The sequence below is a fragment of the Hemiscyllium ocellatum genome, chromosome 24 (genome assembly GCF_020745735.1).
Source record: "Hemiscyllium ocellatum isolate sHemOce1 chromosome 24, sHemOce1.pat.X.cur, whole genome shotgun sequence".
NCBI classification, from domain to species: domain Eukaryota; kingdom Metazoa; phylum Chordata; class Chondrichthyes; order Orectolobiformes; family Hemiscylliidae; genus Hemiscyllium; species Hemiscyllium ocellatum.
In genome coordinates, this window is record NC_083424.1 from 7,143,915 (window position 1) to 7,166,607 (window position 22,693).

The 22,693-nt window shown below is 40.6% G+C and overlaps 1 protein-coding gene across 9 annotated transcripts in view; it reads left to right on the forward strand.

The window, feature by feature from the left end:
* The window catches only part of fbrsl1 (fibrosin-like 1), a 1,050,756-nt gene extending 1,043,786 nt beyond the window's left edge, over positions 1–6,970 (forward strand). For 8 of the 9 annotated variants that reach the window (XM_060843388.1, XM_060843391.1, XM_060843389.1 and 5 more), the window contains 3 exons: positions 482–565; positions 3,016–3,241; positions 4,509–6,970. In XM_060843388.1, the coding sequence (XP_060699371.1) occupies positions 482–565; positions 3,016–3,241; positions 4,509–5,739 (1,541 nt within the window). In that variant the 3' untranslated portion in view covers positions 5,740–6,970. The remainder of the gene's footprint in view (positions 1–481; positions 566–3,015; positions 3,242–4,508) is intronic. The other variant, XM_060843397.1, reaches the window with a different exon arrangement.
* Positions 6,971–22,693: the final 15,723 nt, after the last annotated feature.

Sequence of the window (22,693 nt, forward strand, 5' to 3'; positions counted from 1 at the left end):
CCTAACTTGCACTTCTTTGGACTGTGGGAGGAAACCTGAGCACCCAGAGGAAACTCATGCGCACACAGAGAGAATGTGCAAACTCCACACAGACAGCTGCCTGAGGCTGGAATCAAACCCAGATCCCTGGCGCTGTCAGGCACCAGTGCTAACCACTGAGCCACTGCGCAGCCCACAGATGCAGAACAAAAACACCTGTTCTCAAGTCATTGGACTTTAGTTTAACTAACCTAAAAGCCTGCTGTTTTACTAGCTTGGAAAAGTTTGCACGCGTTCAGACAGGTTTTATTAGGCAGTTAGAAACAAGATGCTGCCTGGTATTAAAGTGAACTATTTATACATCAAACCTTCTAAAGGAATGGTCAACACCAGTTTACAATAAATCTCGCAGTCAGTCTGCAAAATTAAATGCATGTCCTCAGACTTCTATGTCTTTTATAGCAATGGCTGACTGCTTTTTTAAATCCATGTCATTTTACAGATCCATTCAGTCGAACAAACACCTACGGTGGCCTTGGAAACCTCAGCACGAGTGCCTTTGGAGGATTAGGCAATCCAGCACTTGGTTAGTGGACATTTGTATTGTAAATCTAAAGTATCATTATTCATTGTGTTGTCCTAACACTTTTTTTTTCAGATAATATATTTATTTAGATTGGTATTATCACTGGAGACCCAGGTATTTTCTCCTTTAATGTCTCTCACTTTACTCTGGTCAAAGGGTGACCGTGAGTACCTGCATTGGGCCCAGTTATGCCTGAATCTTTACTTGTTCCAGTCCAATAGTGGCCCCCATCCACAACTCGTTCTCTAGTACGTCAATGACATCATCAGTGCTGCTTTCCCCTCTCATCCGGAATGGGAAAAGTTATTTCACTTACAATTGCCATCCTGCTCTCACTTTCACCAGTCCATCTCTGACTCTTCCCTTCCTCGACATCTCTGTTTCCATTTCTGGGGATAGGGTGGCCAACAATATTCATTACAAACCCACCAACACCCATATACTCCCATTGACTATACACACACACTCTGCTTGCTGCGAAGACTTTATTACATTCTCCCGGTTCTTCCATCTCCACCATACCTGTTTCAATTATGCCAACTTAGACAAGGAGGCCTTCACAATGTCCACCACCTTCCTCAACCAAGGATTCCTCACCACCATTGTTGACAGGACCCTCAGCCATGTGCGATCTATCTCCTGCGCTTTGGCTCTCACCCTGGTCTTCCACACAGCAATAGAGGCCTGTTATTCTCACCTACCAACCCACCAGCATTCGCATCCAAAGGATCATTAGCCACCATTTCTGCCACCAGGATGCAGTCACCAGACAAATATTCTCAACTCTCTTGTCAGCCTTCTGCAGGGACTGTTCTCTCTTGGACACCCTGGTCCACTCTTCCTCCACTCCAAGCACCTTCCCTTGCAGTCACAGGAAGTGTTACATCTGCCCAATTACTTCCTCCCCCCCCCACTATCCAGGGCCACAGACATACCTTCCAGGTGAAGCAGTGTTTTACCTGCATTTCATTCAATCTAATCCACTATTTGCTGCTCACAATGTGGGACCTCTGTACTTTGCCAAAGCACAGATTGGATGAAGGCTTGCAGAACACCCACGTTCTGTCCACAAAAATGGCTCTGACCTTCTACTTCCCTGCCACTTCAACGCACCACCCTTTTTCCTGGCTAACATCTCTTTCTCAGGCTTTTTGCAATTGCTCCAATGAAGCTGAAAGAACAGCACCTCATTTTTCACTTGGGAACCCTACCGTTTTCTGGACTCAAATATCAAGTTCAATAATTTTAGGGGTGGCACACTTCTTCTCCCATGTTCTTACTCCAAACCCAACATACCAGGCCTTGTTGTAACATGGGCTGCTGGTCCCCATTAGCAGCCAACCACTTTCCCAGGCTGACATTTACCCATTCCTTTGTCTGTCCAACTGTTGTTCTCTCTCTCTCAGGACTCCATCTCCACCTATCATTTAGTCTTTTCCCATTCTCCCTTCCCATCTTTATCATATATATACCAACCTTTTTTCTAGCTACAGTCAGATCTAAAGAAGAGTCACTGGACCCAAAATGTTAACTCTGCTTTGTGTTCACAGATGCTACCAGACTTGGTTTTCCAGCAATTTCTATTTTTGCCCCAGTAATGTTCAGGAGACCTGGATTTGAATTCTGCCATGGCAAATGAATTGAATTCAGTAAAAAAAATCTGTACTTAAGAGTCTAATGATGACTGTAAATCCATTGTCAATTGTCAGAAAAACCCATCCAATTCCCTAAAGTTCTTTCGGGAAGGAAATTGCCAGCCTTCCCTAGTCTGACCTGCATGTGACTCCAGACCCACAGTAATGTAGTTGACCTTTAACTGCCCTCTGTGCAATTAGGAATAGGCAATAGATGCAAGCCCTAGCCAGTGATGCCCTTATCCCATGAATGATTTTTACAAAAAGGAAGGAGTGCAATTACTTGTTTTGACTAGCTGTGGCAGTTTGCCAATGTGTTTTCTTCACGTAGAAGTTATCTATCTTAATAGGCCATTAACACACACACACACACACACACACACACGTCCTGCTGACATCTTTGCCAAGTCCCTTTAAAAAATCGGAAGAATGCAGCTGATGATGTGATAATGTTGCATTGCTTATCCCATTTTCTAAATCTGGCAATTATTGCTGTCATGCAGATCATGCAGGAGCTGCCCCGGCAGCGTGAGCATTCTTTCTCAATCAATAGTACAGACATCAGACTGAGTTTTTACACTTGACTCATTAAGGGACTTGAACCATCTTGGTGTAACATAGACATTCAGGCTTCATAAGTGCAAGCTTCCACCAGTATTGCTATATGATGGCATGGAGTATGCAATCAATATCCAAATCCAGCTCCAAGTGTTTTTTTTTGGCTTGGCAAAACAGTACATCATAGAATCTTGTCCATCATGTGATTTTAAGTATTCCACTTTATTTGTTTGTTTCCCATATATTCTACTTGCCTAGCTTCCAATAGCATGTTTGGTCACAAAGAAGCTCCAGGAATACAAAGCCTCAACAATGCTCATGAACCGTGGAACCGTCTCCATCGAACTCCACCTTCATTTCCAACCCCACCACAGTGGCCAAAGCCAGGGGAGTCCGAACGAAGCTCCTCGGTAACTAATCACGACAGAGACCGAGATTTGGAGAAAAGAGAATCTTCACTTAAAAGTGACAGAGAGAAAGAAAGGTACGTGCCTAACTATATCATCTTATTCAGTGGGAGTTCTCTATCAGTAGCGTTCCCTGTGTGAACACATTCTATCTACTTCACTTCGTGTTATAGGATTGATTTTTCTTGATCTGAGCATCTTCCTCCATAGACTAATGGTTCTATGCACATCAGGTTCTGATAAACATTTTCCAATTCATCATGTGAATAAGAACATGTTACAAAGAATTTAATCATCAAGAACAAATTGATCCAATGTTTGAACAGTGTTTACTGTTGCTGTTGGAAAGAGTGCTGTGCATATGGACTTGCTGCACTGGGACAATTTTGATTGCAATGGGACTTACAGAAAGACACAGGATGCCCTTCTTCCCTCACACCCCACTGCATAATGAAACAGCCACGATCTGAAATTTCCAGCAGATTGTAATATTCAATCATAGTTTGGATGCCAATGCTAATAGGATATCCTGTCAGTGGACCTGTATTTTGCAGCAAACCAATGCGCCAAACCAAGTTGTGGAACGTTAATGCCCACATTTATTTGTAATGTGGAAGATGATGTCACCCATAGATAAATAATCCCTTCATTTGTGTTTATTTTGCAAGGGGGATGGGCGACACAAATCATTAAAGAATCAAATGTAAAATCAGTTCTAGAATCCCACATCTTTGGGAGTCTTAATTTGTCTGTTCATTATATTAGAATCATTGAATTTTACAGCACAATGAGCCTGGTCTGCCTTTCATGCCTGTGCTAATTCTTAGGAAAAGGTATCAATTTAGCCCTGCAAATATTTCTTTTCCTAAATCACTTTTGCAAATTATTGTTGAATCAGCTTCCAAATTTCTGCAAAAACATTACAAGTCATTGCTTAAAAAATATTCCTTATCAAATATCTAAACAGTTTGTTATTTCTGACTTAAAATGAATACCATTATGTTTTGTTGACTGAATCGAGCAAACATTCAGTTATAATTCTGCGATTCTATGAAAAGACTTTTCAGCTCTGCGTAATTGTCAGAAAAAAAGCCTCTTTTGATATATGCAGCTGTCCATCAGCATTGCAAAAGAGATAACATTAAAGTTCTATGTATCGATCACATGCAACGTTTCACTTTAAAAGGTCCCATTGACCTGTGAGATATTTCCAGAATTTCATATTAAAAATGATTTGCCTACAAACTTTCCAAACTTTTCAGATTAGCTAGATTTGAATAACCGATTACCAGACATATTTGTTTGCAGTACCGTGCAGTTTAAAACATTGGCATGTTTTTCTAGGGACGGAGTGGAGAAAAACAGGCACTCCAACCGATCATCACCAGCATCTGCCCCAGTCAACCATCAAATCAACAACCTCATCCACAGCAACAGCCGAAGCATGAATGATCCAAACAGGCACCACAGCAGCACTGAGCGAGATCGGTCAAAGGAGCTGGAGAGAGAGCACACAGACCCACTGAGAGAGTTCCCTGGTACTGAGCATAAAATCAAGGAGAACCGGTCACCAGTAAAAGATGGGCAGAGCCATGAGAGACGATTACCTGAAGAAAACACAAAACCAGTTGTGAGGCCCAATTCTCCATACAACAGAGGTGTGCTGAGTGAAAGCATGAAGCTCAGCAATTCAGTGAGCAAAGACAGCGAAAGGAAATCAGAGCCGTCCTGTGACCTCCAGAAAATAAAGAACGATGTAAAGATAAAGGAAGAGCGAAAGGAGGATAATGAGGTGATGGTAATAGGTTCGGACTCATCTCAGCATCCAAGGAACAATGAGCCACCTCACCACACATCCATACACGGACTTTCACTGGGTCATTCTATGGGGCCCATGCCCATCACAATGAGCAGCATCCACCAGATGAACAACATGAACGTGCTGGACCGTGCACGAATGGTAACACCTTTCATAGGCATGAACCCGCTGGCGGGAAGAGAACGACTACCCCACCCTGGATTTTCATGGGATCCTGTCCGGGATCCTTTACGAGATGCATACCGGAGCTTTGATTTGCACCGCAGGATGGAATTCCCTTTACGCACAGATTCCATGCACCGGTTCCCAACATCAGCTGGTTTCTATGAGCATGATCGGTCATTTAGAGACAGGGAGCCTCATGACTACAATCATGAGCATGTTCTGGAGGTCAGACGTGAACAGGAGCGCTTACGACACACAGATGAAAGAGAACGTTTGCATCTAAGGGAAGAATTTGACCGTGCTAGGTTACATGCCTTGCACACATCTGCTATGGATAGTCACTTGGCACATGTGCCGTCCTTTATGCCTCATATAAGTGGAATGCACTACCCAAGGCTAAGTCCATCCACTGCCAATCACAATGGTATTTTGAACAGGACCCCACCAACTGCAGCATTGAGTGCTCCACCTCCTCTTGTACCAGCAGGCAGTGCACGGTCTGTCTCTCCCCGGAGGACTACACCACTCACTAACTCAGAGTCCCGGGACTACTCACCTTCTCGTAATCCCAAAGAAGTTGAGGCAAGGTAGTTCTTGGACCTGGTGACGGCTGTCCTGTATATGAGATCCTTTGATTCAAATAATGCACTGCAACAAGAAGAGAACCCTGTAAATTTATAGAATTGAAGCACAGTTGAGAGGGATATAAAGTCTGAACTTTGATATCAGAAGATTGCTTATAATTGGAATTAATATATTATCAATTATAAATCTCTAGATTTCTTTGTGCAGAGAAGAATTCTGAAATCATGTTTGTACATTTTTCCAATATTTGAAATCTAATTTGTATGAATTTGTAATTTTATTATTTCACTTCAATTTGTTTGCTTTTCAGTTTGTGTTCTGTTTTTCAGCAGTTACAGGCCTCGGACTATTTTAATAATACCCAGGGTTTGCTATTGGTATCATTAATCAAGATACCAATTTACAATGAATCCACTGTGATGTTTCTTATTGAGGCCAAAAATGACTTTATTTGCTTCCCAAAAATGTCTGTGTATTCTGAGAAATGTACAAATCTGAATTTGTTTTGCCTTATTAACAATTACAAGATATGCAGAACAGGTCCTTGTGGTTCGTGTACAAATGTAAATACTCTGTTGATACTCAGAACATGCTAATTAAATTCTTTACTTAGGTAGCCTTTATAAAGGGTTTCTGAAACCAGAACAGCTCACTGGATATTTGTAGCACAGTTATTCCTATAGTGTCATGTGGAAGTGTGCTTGAAGCTCAGTTTCAGAGAAGCATATTCAATTCAACTATGCAAGAACCGCAGGCAGGTCTTTCACAAAGGCTGCGCTACCAAACTAATGGCAACATACTGTGGGGTGGGGGAAAACTACTGTGTGCAACAGTGGAGACATGTAAATCCATTAAGCAGACACAATACAAGAGGGAGAGACAAAAACTGTTGGACCAATTAGGCACCCAGTTCAGAGAAAGGTTTTATTTCTCGATCCACAACACAGACAATGTATTGGGAGAAATTCTTAGTGGCTGACAAGGACATTCAGTGTGGACCTTGTGTAATTGTGCAGTGTTTTTATGGAATCTGTATACAAAACAAAGTAGTATTTTAGGATCAAATCTCATGGTAACATTTCTAATAAAATACTGTTAGCAATGAAGTGCTTAAACAGGTCTTTCTTGCAGTGTGGTTCTGACTGAACTACTCTGTCTGATTCTTCATTTCTTGGTCATATGTAAATTTTGCCATGTTTTACTTGCTGGACAAAAAAAGCAGCATCTGTGTTTATATATCTGGGCTTTTACTCTGTAGTTACTTCATACATCAGCTGCCATTTCTTTCTTTCTGCTCTGTACTTTGGTTTCTGTATTTTAAACAGACTTGATTCCTGTAGATCAATGAGACAAATACAGCATTGATTTTGAGACAAAATGGTTGTTTGTTTGTTGTGTCAGAGGTCATACCAATTGAACTGGTTAACACCACCACTTGAGTAGTTGATGCAAAATTGTTTTGACAATCCCTACAGAGAAGCTGTATGCCTGTGGCAATGCTTTTTTTTGTGATCTCCAGCTGAGACCTATACAGTCAGTAGTTACATTATTGGATCAAGTTTGAAAAAAAAAACCTTCACAATCTACACGGGGCCTTTGTTTCCCTGTTGGTTCCCAAGCAAAAATCTGTTTAATATGAAAATATCTCACTGGTTTACTTATTAGAGGATGTGATACATTGTAATTCTCACTGCAATTCTATCCATGCAACTTATTTGGGTCCTATCATCCAATTAAAGCATGGCAAGCTCATGAGGTTAATGTTTTTTTCATTCATAAAATGTGAATGTCACTGGCTATGCCAGCTTTACCCATCCCCAAGGGGACACATTTAAAACTGAAAAGAATTCAGTGAGCAGTTTAACAACCACATTGCTGTGGTCTGGAATAGTGTAGACCAGACCAGGTAGCATGGTTGGATGGTAGATTTCCGTCACTGAAGGTTGTTAGTGAACCAGCTGACGACAGTTGACCATAGGTGCTTAATTACCATTCTAGTAGCTTTAAATTGCAGATTTTTGCAAAGAAGCTGTGCCATGCTTTGTTTCATTGTATTCCGCACTTGTTTTCTTTCACATTACTGTGTATTTGTACTTAGACTTTATTTTCCCTTCATTTTGTTACAAGTTTGAGTTTGTTTTCTTCTTTGAAAGTTTGTTCAAGCCTGCATTCATGGAGTGAAGAGTTGTTTGTGAAATAACTGCTTGTGATTTTGATGTGTTTTTAATTTTGACAGAAGGGTTTTACTGATTAATACTATAAAGTGAACTTTTACACACTATAAAAGTCTAGAATATAGAGCCCCTGACAGCACATTTGTCAAGAGAGTGTAGACTGTCTTCAGCCATGTAGACCACAGATTTCTTAAGAACATAAGAAATGAGAGCAGGAGTAGGCTATTCGGTCCCTCAAGCCTGCATTGCCATTCAACAATCTCATGATTGATCTGCCCAGGCCTCAACTTCTCTTTCACACCAGCTCAGTCTAGCTGTCAGTTACCTGATATTTCAAAAATCTCTCCACCTCCTCTTTAAATATTTCCAGTGATCAAGATTCCACAATTCTCTAGGATACGGAATTCCAGACATGCACCATCCTCTGCACCACAGAGGGCCCTGCCACAGATTCTCATATATATCAATAAGACCAAGTCATTCTTCCAAACTCTTGATGAATGAAGACAAAACCTGTCTAAACATGCTTGATAATTCAACCCTTTCATCACAGGAATCCACCTCATGAATCTCTTTTTAATAGGTGCACCAAAACTGTACACAGTACTCCAGGTGTGGCTTCCCCAACACCCTGAACAGTTGCAACAATACTTCCCTTTTTTTAAAAAGGTTCCAAACCCTACCCCCCCCCCCCCCCCCCCCCCCCCCCAAAGCAATAAAGGCTGAAATTCTGTTTGCCGCCTCAGCATGCAGTTGCTGAGTAGCTATCTTTGTGTTTCATGCACAAGAACACTCTAATCCCTTTGGACTGTACTTGTTTGGAGAGTCTCCCAAAAAGTATTTAACATTTTCCAACCTTAAATTTTGTCTGCCTTCTCAACCTACTTATATTGCCTTGAAGATTTCTTACATCCTCATCATAATATTCCCTCCAATCAGCAAATAAGAGATTCAAATACCCGTCCTCCAAGTTATTAATAGAGGTAGTAAATAATTGAGGCTCTATGACTGATCCTTGTAGTACTTCACTAGTTAGGTCTTTCCAACTAAAAAAGGACCTGTTAATTCCAATTCAGTCTTCTGTGTGTTAACCAATTCTTAATCCAAGCTAATACATTAGCCCCAATGCCATAAGATCTTGTCTTGTTTAATACCTTTTTATGGCTCCTTTTGAAAATCCAAATATCAATCTACCCTTTTATCAACTCTGCTTATCATGGCCTCAAATTTGTCAAACATAATTTCCCATTCATAAAACCATGCTGACACTGGTTGTGTTAAGGTTTATTTTAAAATTACCTGCCTTTACTTTCTTAATAGTGAACACTAGCATTTTCCTAACAACAGATATTAGGCTACAGTTTATTGATTTCTGTCTCTCCCTTTCCATAAACACAGCAGTTTTCCAATCTTAGATCATAGAATCCCTAAAGTGTGGAAGCAAGCCATTCAGCCCATCAAGTCCATACCAACCTTCTGAAGAGTATCCCATCCAGATCCACCCTCTTACTTTATTCCTATAAACCCCACATATCTCATAGCTAGCCAACCTAGCCTCCACATCTATGGACACAATGGACAATTTAGCATGGCTAATCCACCCAAACCAGAACACCAAGACGAAAGCCACGCAGTCGCCCAAAGGTGGAATTGAACCCAGGACCATAGCAGATAACAGTGCTAACCACTGAACCACCATGTTGCCCCAATCTGCTGGAACCCTCTCAGACTCCTTTGAGTTATGGAATATTTTAACCAATAACTCCACTATCACTGCAGCCACTTACTATAAAACCCCCTAGATGCAGGCCATCAGGTCTTGGTAACTTGTTTGCTATTAGTTTTTTCCAACAGTAAAGGTTCAGTTGCCATAGTCTTCCCAGACGATAGCACTGTTCTCTCATTAGACAGAGATGACTGCTGGTAGTTTAATCTGAGAGAGACCACACCTGAAGTAAGGACTAAGACTAAGAAAGAGAATCCTTCATGATAACCTCAGGCACTTTGGGAATTGAACTCATTCTGTTGGTATCACTCTGTATTGCTAATAGAGCCCCCCCCCCCGCCCCCCAGCCAATAGTTTGCCCCTGTGAAGGAAACCGTTACAAGATCTATCTTCCCATTAACACCTTGGTTACCTGTTATCTTTTGGATATTTATCGTCTCCTACACCATGAAGACCTGTGACAAATAATGGTTTAAATTAACTAAACTTTCCTTGTTCCTATTACCAATTCCCCACTTGTATCCTCCAAGGTTCCCACACTTAGTTTAGGTTTTTAGTCATCCACTGCTGGTTCCTAAAAATAAAATCCCAATCTTCTGACCTACTGCTAGTCTTCGCAGCTCTCATAAGTCTTAGTTTTTGTTTATAAACTCTCCTGGATCACTTTTTGTTAACCACGAGTGGTTCCCCCATCCCAAGTCCAATTTTTTTTGACTGGAATAAACTTTTACTGAACATTATGAAATGTCTGCTTAAAGGTCAGTTTCTGCACATCTACCATCTTTCCCCTTACTCTGTTTTCACAACTTGCTTCAGACAACTGTTTCTTCATATTTGTCCTGATTAAGAGAGGACACTAATCTAAGACTCAAGTTACTCCCTCAAACTGAAGTTCTGCTATGTTGTAATCACTCCCCTTAAAGGATCCTGAACTACTTTTAAAATAGCTTACTCCCAGGTGACTTATGCAGTACATTGCTCTAAGAAGCAATCCATGATGAATACTAGGTTTTTGTCCTCCACATCACCCTTGCATAGCTGATTTGTCTAGTCAATATGCAGATTAAAATTACCCATCTTACACAGTTCCATTATTTCCTGATGTATACTTTGTCCTAATTGATAGGGTCCTGAAGAGTTGCCTCAATGACTCCCATCCATGACTTTCCCTGGCCATTCCTTATTTCACCCAAACCACTTCCCCATCATAATTTGTTGCACTTGTATCACAACTTACAAGCGCATGGATATCATCCGTAATTAACAAAGCTACCCCACCTCCATTTCCTTTTTGCCTATTCTTCTGTAACATCAAGTACCCTGAAATATTGAGTCCCCTTGGTCATATTTTATGCTGAATTTGTTGATCTAAGATAACAGCAGGAGAAAATGCTGCAATGAGCCCTGAAATTCCTGAGTTAGAGAAATACTCTGAGAAAGTGAGGACTGCAAATGCTGGAGATCAGAATTGAAGAGTGTGGTGCTTGGTCAGGCAGCATCTGAGGAGCAGGCGAATCAATGTTTTGAGCATAAGCTCTTCAGGAAGATGAAGAGCTTATGCTTGAAAAGTCAATTCTCCTGCTTCTCGGGTGCTGCCTGAGCAGCTGTGTTTTGCCAGCACCACCCTCTACAACTCAAATACCCAAAGGACTCAGATTTAGGTTGGATAATGACAAAATCAACATAAGGAAAAATCTTTTTACACAGCAAATGGTTAGGATGTGTGTGTGGTGGAAGCAGATTCAATCGGGGTTTTGAAAAGGTATTAGGATAAGCATGTAGAGGGATTTTCAAAGGAAGGGCAGGCCAATAGGCCTAGCTGAATTGATCTTGCAGAGAGCCAGCTCAGACACATTGGGCCAGACAGCCTCCTGTTCTGTCAGCATTGTGAAAATTATAGGACTGTCAATAGAAAAATCATTACTTGTAAAAACTATCCATCTTACATAGTCATGAACTGTGCTTCAGAGCAGCATTGCAAGAAATTTTCAAATGTTTGCATCTCATTTGAACATGAAACATGATCCATCAAAGGATAAATTGAACATTAAAATGTCAAACCTTTCAAATTGCACTTAAATATGAGAAGCAGCTCATCATAAACAAGCTATAACTCCGTGAATCTATATAAAAAGTTTTAAAAGGCTAGCATTCTGAAACATTTTTCAACTACAAATTTCACACTACATATAAACATTGCAAAATCTCAGTTAAGCACAGCAGAATGTAGAAAATAGGAGCTAAAGCAGGCAATTCAGCCCTTCAAGCCTGCACTGGTATTCAATATGATCATGGCTAATCATTTAAATCGGTACCCTATTCCTGCTTTCTTCCCATTCCTTTGATCCCTTTTAAGAACTACAACTGTTTCTTGAAAACATTCAATGTTTTAGTCTCAACTGCTTTCTGTGGAAGTGTGTTTAACAGGCTTACCACTCTGGGTGAAGAAATTTCTTCAAAAATGTTCTGAATAAATAAACTTGGGCAATATTAGAAAGTGAGATGAATGTTTTTCAGTAGCACCTCTCTTAAAATTTAATTGAAATGCTTTTATGTATTTACTTCAGTTCTATCGGTACCTGAACTTCAACAAATAGGAACAGTGAGTAACCAATTCCACATCACTTTTCTAATCGGAAGTAAGGCTCCATTTCAGCTGAGACACTGAATCAAATGTAATCTAGCTTCACTGTTCTAAATCACATTTATCTTCCAAAATATATCTGAACTCTCTGCTGCAATTCCAATTCATGTTCTTGCCCCATATGTTTTATGAATTTTAGTCGACTTGTTCAGGAGTGTCATGACACACCTCTGGACCACCCAGGTCTTTTAGCTTAAAAGGTAGGGACACTACCATTGTACCACAACAGTCCTTCACATATCCCTTATAGGTGTTTTTACACACCTCTGAAATAGGTGGTGGTTGAACTCAGGCCTTCTGGCTCAGAGGGAGGAACATTGCCATTCCACAATAGTTGACATATCCTTTTATTTTACTTATCCATTGCTTGATTGTGTTTGATAAAAGTCAAAACTTTTCATCATTTTGCTCAACATGACAATTCACAAGATATAATTCAAGGAGAAAATCAACATTTATACTTGCTGGCAGTGCTGATTGGTTGGCAAATGGACTCTGACTAGGAGAGGCATTGGCATGGGAATTCATCGGTGAACAATGATAGACAATACAAATGTTGGTTTCCTCCTCAACTTGCCATTCTTATGACTTGTCCTAATGAATGCAAAGTGATAAACTGTCTTACTTTTTCACTAACAATAAGCAGACTTCTCACCTTACTGTTATAAATACAGGAAATGTTAGAAGAAAAAGGCCTACCTTCAATGTTATTTTGACACCTAGGTTTTACCATGCTAATCCAATGAAGTTGTTCACAAGTCAGTGATCAATCTCTGTCAATTAGTTTACAGCAGACTGAGACTGAGGTTAGGAAGCTTCAATGATGGGACTTTTAAGAACTAAGTAGCTAATCCTCTTAAGCAACTCATACCTGCCATAGATCATTCATCAAACTCAACATATACTGTATCCTGAAGATTATCTAAATTTCACTGAATACTTTCATATGAGCAGTTTTCACTAAGTTTCAAGGGAGCCTGTTCCTTAAGATTGACCACCCACTCACTGAAGCACTTAACCCTGATATTAATTAAGAGTATGGAGGTCATCGGAAAACCTGTCAAGGTTGAGGACATGGGAGTTAAACTTAACAGCAAGCCCTAATAATTTGATATGTGGCTCAATCTCCGATCAGAAAACTAGCAGTGAGAGACTACTGGGACATTTTGTGACTATATACAGGAATCATGAGGAATGAATGAGTGAAGAATCAAAGCTTGGTGAAAAGGAGAGAAAAACAATGTCAGGGTGATGATGTGGCATGTCGTTATTTGAAGGGTTCTTTGGTAGACTGAGGAAGGTGTTACAAACCTCACCCATAAGGAATGCTTTAAAAGGCACTTGTGGTACAGTCAGTTCCTGTCTTATATCCTGCTGGGTTTCCTGTACCTTTGAAAAGCCAGTCAGCAATTCTTGAATTTAAATTATTTCCCTATTTTAATTTTTTTTAAATGAAGTACTGCACTTTTCATTAGTTGAATATTGTTGAAAAATGTTCAGTCGTCCGAATGTTCAAATGATTCACAGGTTTTTTTCTTTCTCTATTAAAGCTGTTTTATTTTGCAGTTTTCTATTTGCAGTAGTTCAGCACCTGAATGTCTTTGTAATGTCTTTACTTAGTGATTATCAGTGGGTTATTTAACTTTTAATGACTTTACACACTTTTCCCAGCATAGCTTGAATTATGGAAAACCTCGTCAAACAAAAGGAAGATCTACACTTCTAATGTATCTTTTGCAGGACGTGGGTTTGAATTCAAAAGAATTCAGGGACTCTTGTGGTGCAAAATAGGTTAAATTTTAAAAATGTTTAACAGCTAATTGGATACTTCGAAGTACCTGTCTTGTTATGCATCAAATTTGAGATTAAGTGACTGAAGTTGATTTGTTTTGATGGAATATTTTAATTTCTTCTCTACTTGTGAGGATGGCTTTTCTGGCAATTGAGGAATGCAAAGATGGTTCCAAGGATGGCAGGACTGATGTACATTGAGAGACTGGATTGGTTAAAACTATATTCATTGGAGTATAGACAAATGAAGGGGAGGGTGACCCCACGCCCCCCCACCTTGAATTTTAATAGGCTCCTTCATAGTCTAACAGGATTACAAAGAATAAACTCACGAGGATGTTTCCAATGACCAGGGAGCCCAGAACCAAGGGTCACAGTCGAAGGATCAAAGATAAGAGGCAGTTCTTCACCCAAACCGTGGAGAGCCTTTAGAAACTGTGCAGTTCTTGGGACTAAAGTAATCAAAGGACATAGGAATGAGGCAGGAACAGACTGGTGGACTGGATGATCAGCCATGACCATACTGAGTGGCAGATAAGGCTTGAAAGGACAAATGGCTGATATGTGCTCCTGTATTCTATGTTTCCATGTTACTTGTCAGGCTGAATAATGAGAAAGCAAAAACTTCCTTATTGTGATCTTCATTTGGGTTATCCAATTACAAGTTAAAACTCTTAAGCAGTGGATATCATCATCTCTGAGGAGACTGATCCTGATGCGCATTTATGCTTTTTCAATCAACCAATTTTCATGCAGCATTGATGGGAGCGTTGATGAATCCCAGAATCCAACTCTGGGATATCATGACAGCTCAGTGGTTAGGACTGCTGCCTCACAGCACCAGGCTCAATTCCAGCCTCAAGTAACTGTGTCGAGTTTGCACATTCTCCTCTATCTGTATGGGGTACCTCCGGGTGCTCCAGTTTCCTTCCACAGTCCCAACCATGTGCAAGTTAAGTGAAGTTGGCCATGCTAAATGGTCCATTGTGTCCAGGGATGTGCAGCTAGGTGGATTAGCCATAAGAAATGCAGCGTTATAGGGATCAGGTAGGCCCTTCAGAGGGTTGGTGTGGATTCAATGGGCTGCTTACACACAGTAGGCATTCTTTGGTAAAAGGTATCCATAAACTTAATGCAGCGTTTTATTATGCTTAAAGCCTCTCCTGACAAAGGCTTTGAGATATTCAATGCCCATTTCAACCAAGAAAATCAAACGGAATCTGAAGTGTTTACAAAGAACAGCACTTTCAACCAGGCATCATTCCTTATAACTACATGATCCTTTGAACAGTCAGTGCTGTTTGCTATGTAAAATGCAGATTCTTGGAGTAAATACAGTAGAATTACGACTCGGTTGATATGTTTGCTAAGGAGCAAAATTATAAGAGTGAATTGATGAGAAGTGCAATTCAAATCACAGTTTTCAAAGAGGACAGGTTCATCCATCAAGGTCACTTATTCACATTTATAGCCACACTGCAACTGGTAAGGCTGAGATTCACTCCCTATTCCATTTTCCAGAGTTGATTATAATACATTTCAATTCAATGCAATATATTGTTTTTATGGCAATATATTCCAATCTCTTCTGTATAGCTTAATGAATTGTACCGGGACTGTCTCATTAATGTATGCTGAAGCTTTGGTCTGGTTGTTTTAATACACATGAAGTAATACATTAATGTAATTTATGCATATAGAAAGATTATTTTTCTCACTAATCAAAGTTTGCTCAATTTCTGAGACAGAACAATATTAATGCATTTGTCCAATATATTGAACAATATAATCATGTTACTATTTTAGCAACTTTGAAAACAAAAGAAACCTGTTAGGTAATAAAACAACAGCTGGCACTACAGAAAAAAATTAACCCAAAGCCATTTGATCAAATAAGATTAAGAGACGGTCTTATCTATGAAGTGGGAAGTAGGTGGTAGGATTGAGAGTGAATTTCAGATCCAAGGTCCAGAAAGCTGATTGTAGAAGAGAAACTTAAATCTCGGAATTTTACTCCATTTTAATATTATATGTAGCATGAAATATTGTAAATACTCTAAGTTTAAAAGTGACTCCAAATAATTTGTGTCCACTGAGCATGAACCTGTATTTATATAGTTCCTTGCTTCAAGATCCTTCATTGGAGCATTATCTCAGGGATAGGGCAGAAAAGGCAAGCAGTCTGTACAGAGAAATCGAGTGCTCCTGGTCAGGCAATTAAGAAAAAGCTGTCAATTATGGAGGTCTTCGAGCTAGAAGCTAGACAGGAGGCCATGGAGGGTTTTTAAGATGAAAGAGTTTTAAATTTGAGGTAGTTTTTAAAATGGGGTTAATTTAGTTCAGGGATTATACAAGTTAGCGTAAGGGTGGTAAGTTTACACAATATGCTGAGGTGGGAGACAGGCCAGGAGTACCTGTCAAATCTAGAGGTAACAAAAATATGAATTAGCATTTGACAGCAAATGAGCTGTGGTAGGCAAAGCTACAGGGCAGAAATACGCGTTCTTAGAGATAGCACAGATTTGTATTTGTAAGATAAGGTTTAGGGTCAGAGATATCAAAATTGGCCACCAAATGAAAACAGTCCCACTCAGCTTGATGACAAGAGTGATCATGGAGGAAGAAGAAATGGCCAACAGTGTCAAATGCTGCCAAGACATGCCTTGGAGCATACAGCATGTTCTTCCGGTGAAATAGTATTTAGTTAATGCTTCTCATTGCTTTCTCAACCTATGAAGGGGAGCCTGGTTTCATGCAGTTGTTGATCTATCAATTTCCACAAGCCAATTATGCACTGTCATCATGGTGCATAAAGCAGCTTAATTGTGTAAAGATTTATCAGTATAATTCCAATATTATCACACCTTTGAAACTGGTTTAGTGTTTGTTATAAGGGAGAATGAATTTACACAAAGCAATGTGTTTTATTACAATGGGTAACAATTAAGCCTTTTATATTTGTTAACATTCTGGCATGTATAATTTTTAAAAAGTACTTGCCAGATTGCTTCATGCCCAGTAGTTTGTTTGTAATAGGAGAAAGTGAGGGCTGCAGGTGCTGGAGATCAGAGTCAAAAAGTGTGGTGCTGGAAAAGCGCAGCCGGTCAGGCAGCATCTGAGGAGCAGGAGAGTTGGCATTTCAAGCATAAGCTCTTCATCAGGAATGTGTCGACATTTCGAGAATAAGCTCTTCATCATTCCTGATGAAGAGCTTATGCTCAAAACGTTGAATCTCCTGCCCCTCGGATCCTGCCTGAACAGCTGTGCTTTTCCAGCACCACACGTTTCAACTCTGGAGTTTACTTATTATGTCAGCAAAAGAACAAACACCAGTGACTGGAGAGCAGAATCAGGGGTTTATAACATGCTGGTTGATGCTGACACCTTTGTTCACAATAATTTTTTTAAAACTTTGTTCTTGCTAAGTTTTTCCATGTAGCTAATCTGTAGATTTATACCAAATGATTTGTCTTCTGCTCTTGCATGATGGAAGATGCTCTTTTTTTCATGATACAAGACTGCTGAAAGGGTGACTCCCAAAGTGGAAATCTCTGCCGATCTGCTAATTCAGTCCTGGATCACAGCAAATTGGTGTGTCAAAGCCATCTCTCAACCTCTTCTATCGCACAAGAAATTCAGAATCGTATTCCCAACCAGTTCCCTTGTTGACATGCAACCTTTAACAAGATCATAACTGATCACAACGCTTGTGAATGAACACTCAACATTAATCCTGATTGTGACACAGGCATCCATCAATCTGCAATAATCACATGATATCATTTTGCTACATCTAGAAAGCAGCAACAGGAGGATTATCTGCTTCAAATAGGAGAATGTTGAGTGTAAAATGAGATTGTGAGACTCTGCCAATTACAGAGCTAAGCTAACAGGGCTGTGTGAGAAAAGGGATACGTTGCATGAATTTGACTTAGCTTGAGACCTTGTCCAAAAAGGTTCTTCATATTTCTAGGTTACCAGGTTGTAAATTTCAGATGTGCAAATTTCAATTTTCACAAACTCTCAGTTGATATCTCACAACTTCTGTTGACTGTGGGTCTCTAAGAAAATCTTGAAATCCATGTCTTAACTGCCCAAGATATTCTTAACTATCTTAATCTTACTTCCTAGGTTGAAGTGTGCTCTGTTGTTTAAGCAAACTACAGGTTTGTAATATTATTCTGCATCCAAATCATTCTCTCATTTCAACTTCCACTTCTGAGTCTGAAGATTTTGTTCAAGTTCCATTCCAGAGATTAAGCACAAAAAAAAGTCTATCCTGATTGTGTCGGTGCTTGTTGCATTGTCAACTTAGACACTTTCGAGTTGGATGTTAAACCTAGGCCCTGTTTGGCCCATCAAGTGAATATAAAAGATCCAATAGCACTGTATAAAAACAAGTGGTAAGTGCTCTCTAATTCTATGATAAACATGACTCAAGAACAGTCCTTGATAGCACTACTGTTTGAAAGACCTTATTAAACAGAAAATACTACTTAGCAGGTGAGGAAGTAGCTATGGAGAATGAAACCGTTAACTTTTCATCAGAATCCCAAAACAAAGAAACTCCTAACTTGTAATGGACAGGCTTTGGGGAGTAAGGAGTTTTGTTACTTGCTGCAGTATTCCTAGCCTCTGACCTCTTGTCATCACTGTGTTTATGTGGCAAGTCCAGTTGCATTTCTGTGGAAACCCAAAATGTTGGTAGTGGAGAATTTGATAATGGTAACACCATTGAATGTCAAGGGGCGGTGATTCGATGGACTCTTATGGAGACGGTCCTTGCCTGATATTTATGGGGCAGCAGAGTGGGTCAGTGATTAGCACTGCTGCCTCATAGCACCAGGGACCCGGGTTCAATTCCACTTTCGGGACTTTCCACCTCCACCATCTGTATGGAGTTTGTACATTCTCCCTGCGTTTGCATGGGTTTCCTCCCACAGTCCAAAGTTGTGCAGGTTAGGTGGACTGGCCGTGCTAAAATGCCCACAGCGTCTAGGGATGTGCAGGCTAGGTGGATTAGCCATGGGAAATGCAGGATTACAGGTGGGTCTGGGTGGGATTCTCTTCAGAGGGTCATTGTGGACTTGATAAGCCAATAGACCTGCTTCCATTGTTATGATTCTCCTCTTCCAGTAAGTTGTTTAATTATCCACTATCATTCAAAATGGAATTGGTGACAGTGCAGAACTTAGCTATGATCTGTTGGTTGTGGAATGGTTTAGTTCTGTCTATCACTTACTGCTTTTGCAGTTTGACACACATGTAGTCCTATATGCTAGCTTAACCAGGTTCATATCTCATTTTTAGGTCTGGTACTGCTACTGACATATGCTCTTGCACATTCCATTGAACCAGGGTTGGTGGTCATGGTTTAGTGGGATATGCCAGGTCAAGAGGTTGCAGAGTGAGCTGGAGTACAATTTCGCTGCAGTTAATGACCCACAGTGCCTCAAGCTTGCCCAAAGTCAGTCCTACTTAGCCCGATTAATAATGCCACACAACATGATGGAAAGTAGTAATGTAAAGGCAGGACTTGCTTCCAAAAGGACTGTGAGGTGGTCACTCTTGCTGATACTGTCACAGACAGATGCATTCACAGCAGGCAGAGTGGTGAGAATGAGATTGAGTATGTTTTTCCCCCACTTGATTGGTTTCTTCACCATTTGCCACTGACCCAGTCTAGCAGCTATGACTTTAACGACCTGGCCAGCTGCTGAGCCACTCTTGGTGGTGGACACTGAAATCCTTGACCCAAGTATATTTTGCATCCTTGCCACCCTCAGTGCTCCCCCCATCTGTTGCTCAACATGGAGGAGCACTGTGTTATCAGTCAAGGGAGGAATAGCAAGAGGTAACCTTGCCTATGTTTAACCTTGAGCCATGAGGTTCCATTGGATCCAGAGTCAATTTTGAGGGCTCTCAGGGTAATGCCTTTCTGACCATATACCACTGTGTCACCATCTTTGCTGGGTCTGCCCTGTTGGTGGGATAGGATGGAATGGTGCTGGGAAGTTGTCAGGTATGATTGCATGAGTATGACAATGTCAGGCTATTGCTTGACTTGTCTGTAAGGCAGCTCGCTTATTTTGGCACTATCTGCCAGATGCTAGTAAAGAAGGCTTTCCAATTTCAAAAGGGATATTCCTGCCATGGTCTTTTCCAGGTACCTACATTGATATTAGGAGGTCCATCAGTTTAATTTCTTTACTGATATTTCAAAGTGATTGATACAACTAAATGGCTTGCTCAGCCATTTCAGAGAGCATTTGAGTGTTAACCACATTGCTGTGGGTTTGGAGTCACATAGATGCCAGATTAGGTGAGCATAGCACACTTTCTTCCTTGAAGGACAGACATTAGCAAGCCAAATGGTTTTTTTTCTTATTTAGTGGTCAGCAGTAGATTCTTAATTCCAGTATCATTTTATTGAATTCAAATGCCACCATGTGCCATGACAAGATTTGAACCCAAGTACCCAGAACATCAGCTAAACCTCTGTATTAACAGTCTAGCAATAAAATCAATCAGCCCTTGCTTCCCCTTGTGATGGTATATAACAATGTCGATATAATCACTTCTAATGAAGTTCCCTCCAGCACCCAACAATTAATTTCAGATGGATGCTTGATAGTATCTCACCAGGTTCCCAAGGATCGTAAGCAATATGGTCTCATCTACATTAGGTTCTATGGTTAGTACTGCTGCCTCAGATCGCCGGTTTCCTGGGTTCGATTCCAGCCTCTGGTGAATGTCTGTGTGGAGTTTACACATTCTCCTCATGTGGATTTCCTCTGGGTGTTCTGGCTTCGTCCCACAGTCCAAAGATGTGCAGATGGCCTGAAATGCAGAGTTACAGGGTTAGGGTAGGGGAGTAGATCTCAGTGAAATGTTCATGGGAGGGATGATGTGGACTCAATGGCATGCTTCCACAGTGTAAGAATCACATTCTATGATTCTCAAAACTGGAGTGATGAAATGCAGACTGGGTGAGCATTCTAGGAAATACATCTGTTCTTTCCATAAAAAAATCAGATGTCTGCCACTTCCTCACATGATTGTGATCCCACACCAATAATTCTGTCTCAGGCCTGTTGCAGTGCTCCAAGACCCAGCACACGCTTGAAGACACTGCAGCCTCGAGGACTCAATCAGGCTGTAAAGTTATTGAACTGGATGTTATATCCTTTCATTTTTTTTTAAAACTGATTCCCACATCATGGTCCTCTAATGACACAGATTGTATTCACCACAGCCTATCCATTCTCTCCTATTCCTAGCTCTCGTCACTCAGTAAGCCAGGACTGAAGAGAAGCTGCATGTCAAAAATCCTCCTGTCTGTCTACCCCTTTCATATCTCTCCATGAGTTCTGTCTCCACTTATATGCTCACCACCAGCACTGTTCTGCTTCACCCCAACCATCTTTAGCACAAATTCCACTCTTCCTGGCTGCTATCAGAAATTTGTGTTTTTGTTTCATTAGTTTATAGTTTGGCATTGCTGGTGGAGGCCAAGATTGCTGTTATGATAATATATGCTTCTACCTGGGCAGAATTTAACTCCAATCCAAGATGTGGGACATACTTCAGCTGTTTTGCATTTCCCAAATAAGACCCATACTAAATCTTTTCCTTTTCAAGTGTAATGCATAAAGTATGTCTCTGTACTGTAGTAATCTGTTGATAGTAATCCCGCATTTCTGAACTTTGCACGACAGCAGCAAAAGTAAGCTCCTCTTTTCTCTCTTCACAGCTTAAGGGCTCTCACAGTTTTGGAATAGACATCAGGTGCTTGGATGTGAGGAAGAGAAAGATGCTTTCAATTTACTTTGTAACTGACTTTGGCTCCAGTCTGGGTGGCAAGAGCCAAGATCTTTACAAACCAGCCTGAAAAATGCATAAACATAGGAACAAATTACTGTAGATACTGGAATCTGTACAACAAATGTTGGAGAATGCAGTGGGTCAGGTAGCATCTATGGAGAGACAACAAGCTTCGCTTCATTTGTTGTTTTCGTCTAAAAAAATGTATATCTTCCCCAAGTCTTAATGTCAATTAGATCAATCAAGAGCAGGCCATTATGGAGTCATTGCTGCTTTCACCAGATTAAGCTGCTTTTTTCAGCCTTCCCATCAGAATTTGTGAAACAGCTGTCAATTACTGACTTACTGCACCTTCAACAGACAAACTATTAAAACGGTCTTGGAAACTCGTTTGATTTATAAATAATTAGTCAGTAGATCTTGTTGCCCGTTTGTTTGGTAGATCGGATATGTCGTCATATACCACAGAAAGGGTTTGCCTCACTTCAGGATCTATCCTTAGTTTTTGGATTAGTGGTGCTGGAAGAACACAGCAGTTCAGGCAGCATCCGAGGAGCAGCAAAATCGACATTTTGGGCAAGGGCTTTTGCCCGAAACGTCGATTTTGCTGCTCCTCTGATGCTGCCTGAACTGCTGTGGTCTTCCAGCACCACTAATCCAAAATCTGGTTTCCAGCATCTGCAGTCATTGTTTTTACCTAGTCTATCCTTAGTTTGCTGAGCCATCTCTTTTGGAGAGGTGGGGGTGGGGTTTGGACTGGTCCCACTACTCTTGCAGGAATAGGAAAAGTCAACCAAGTCT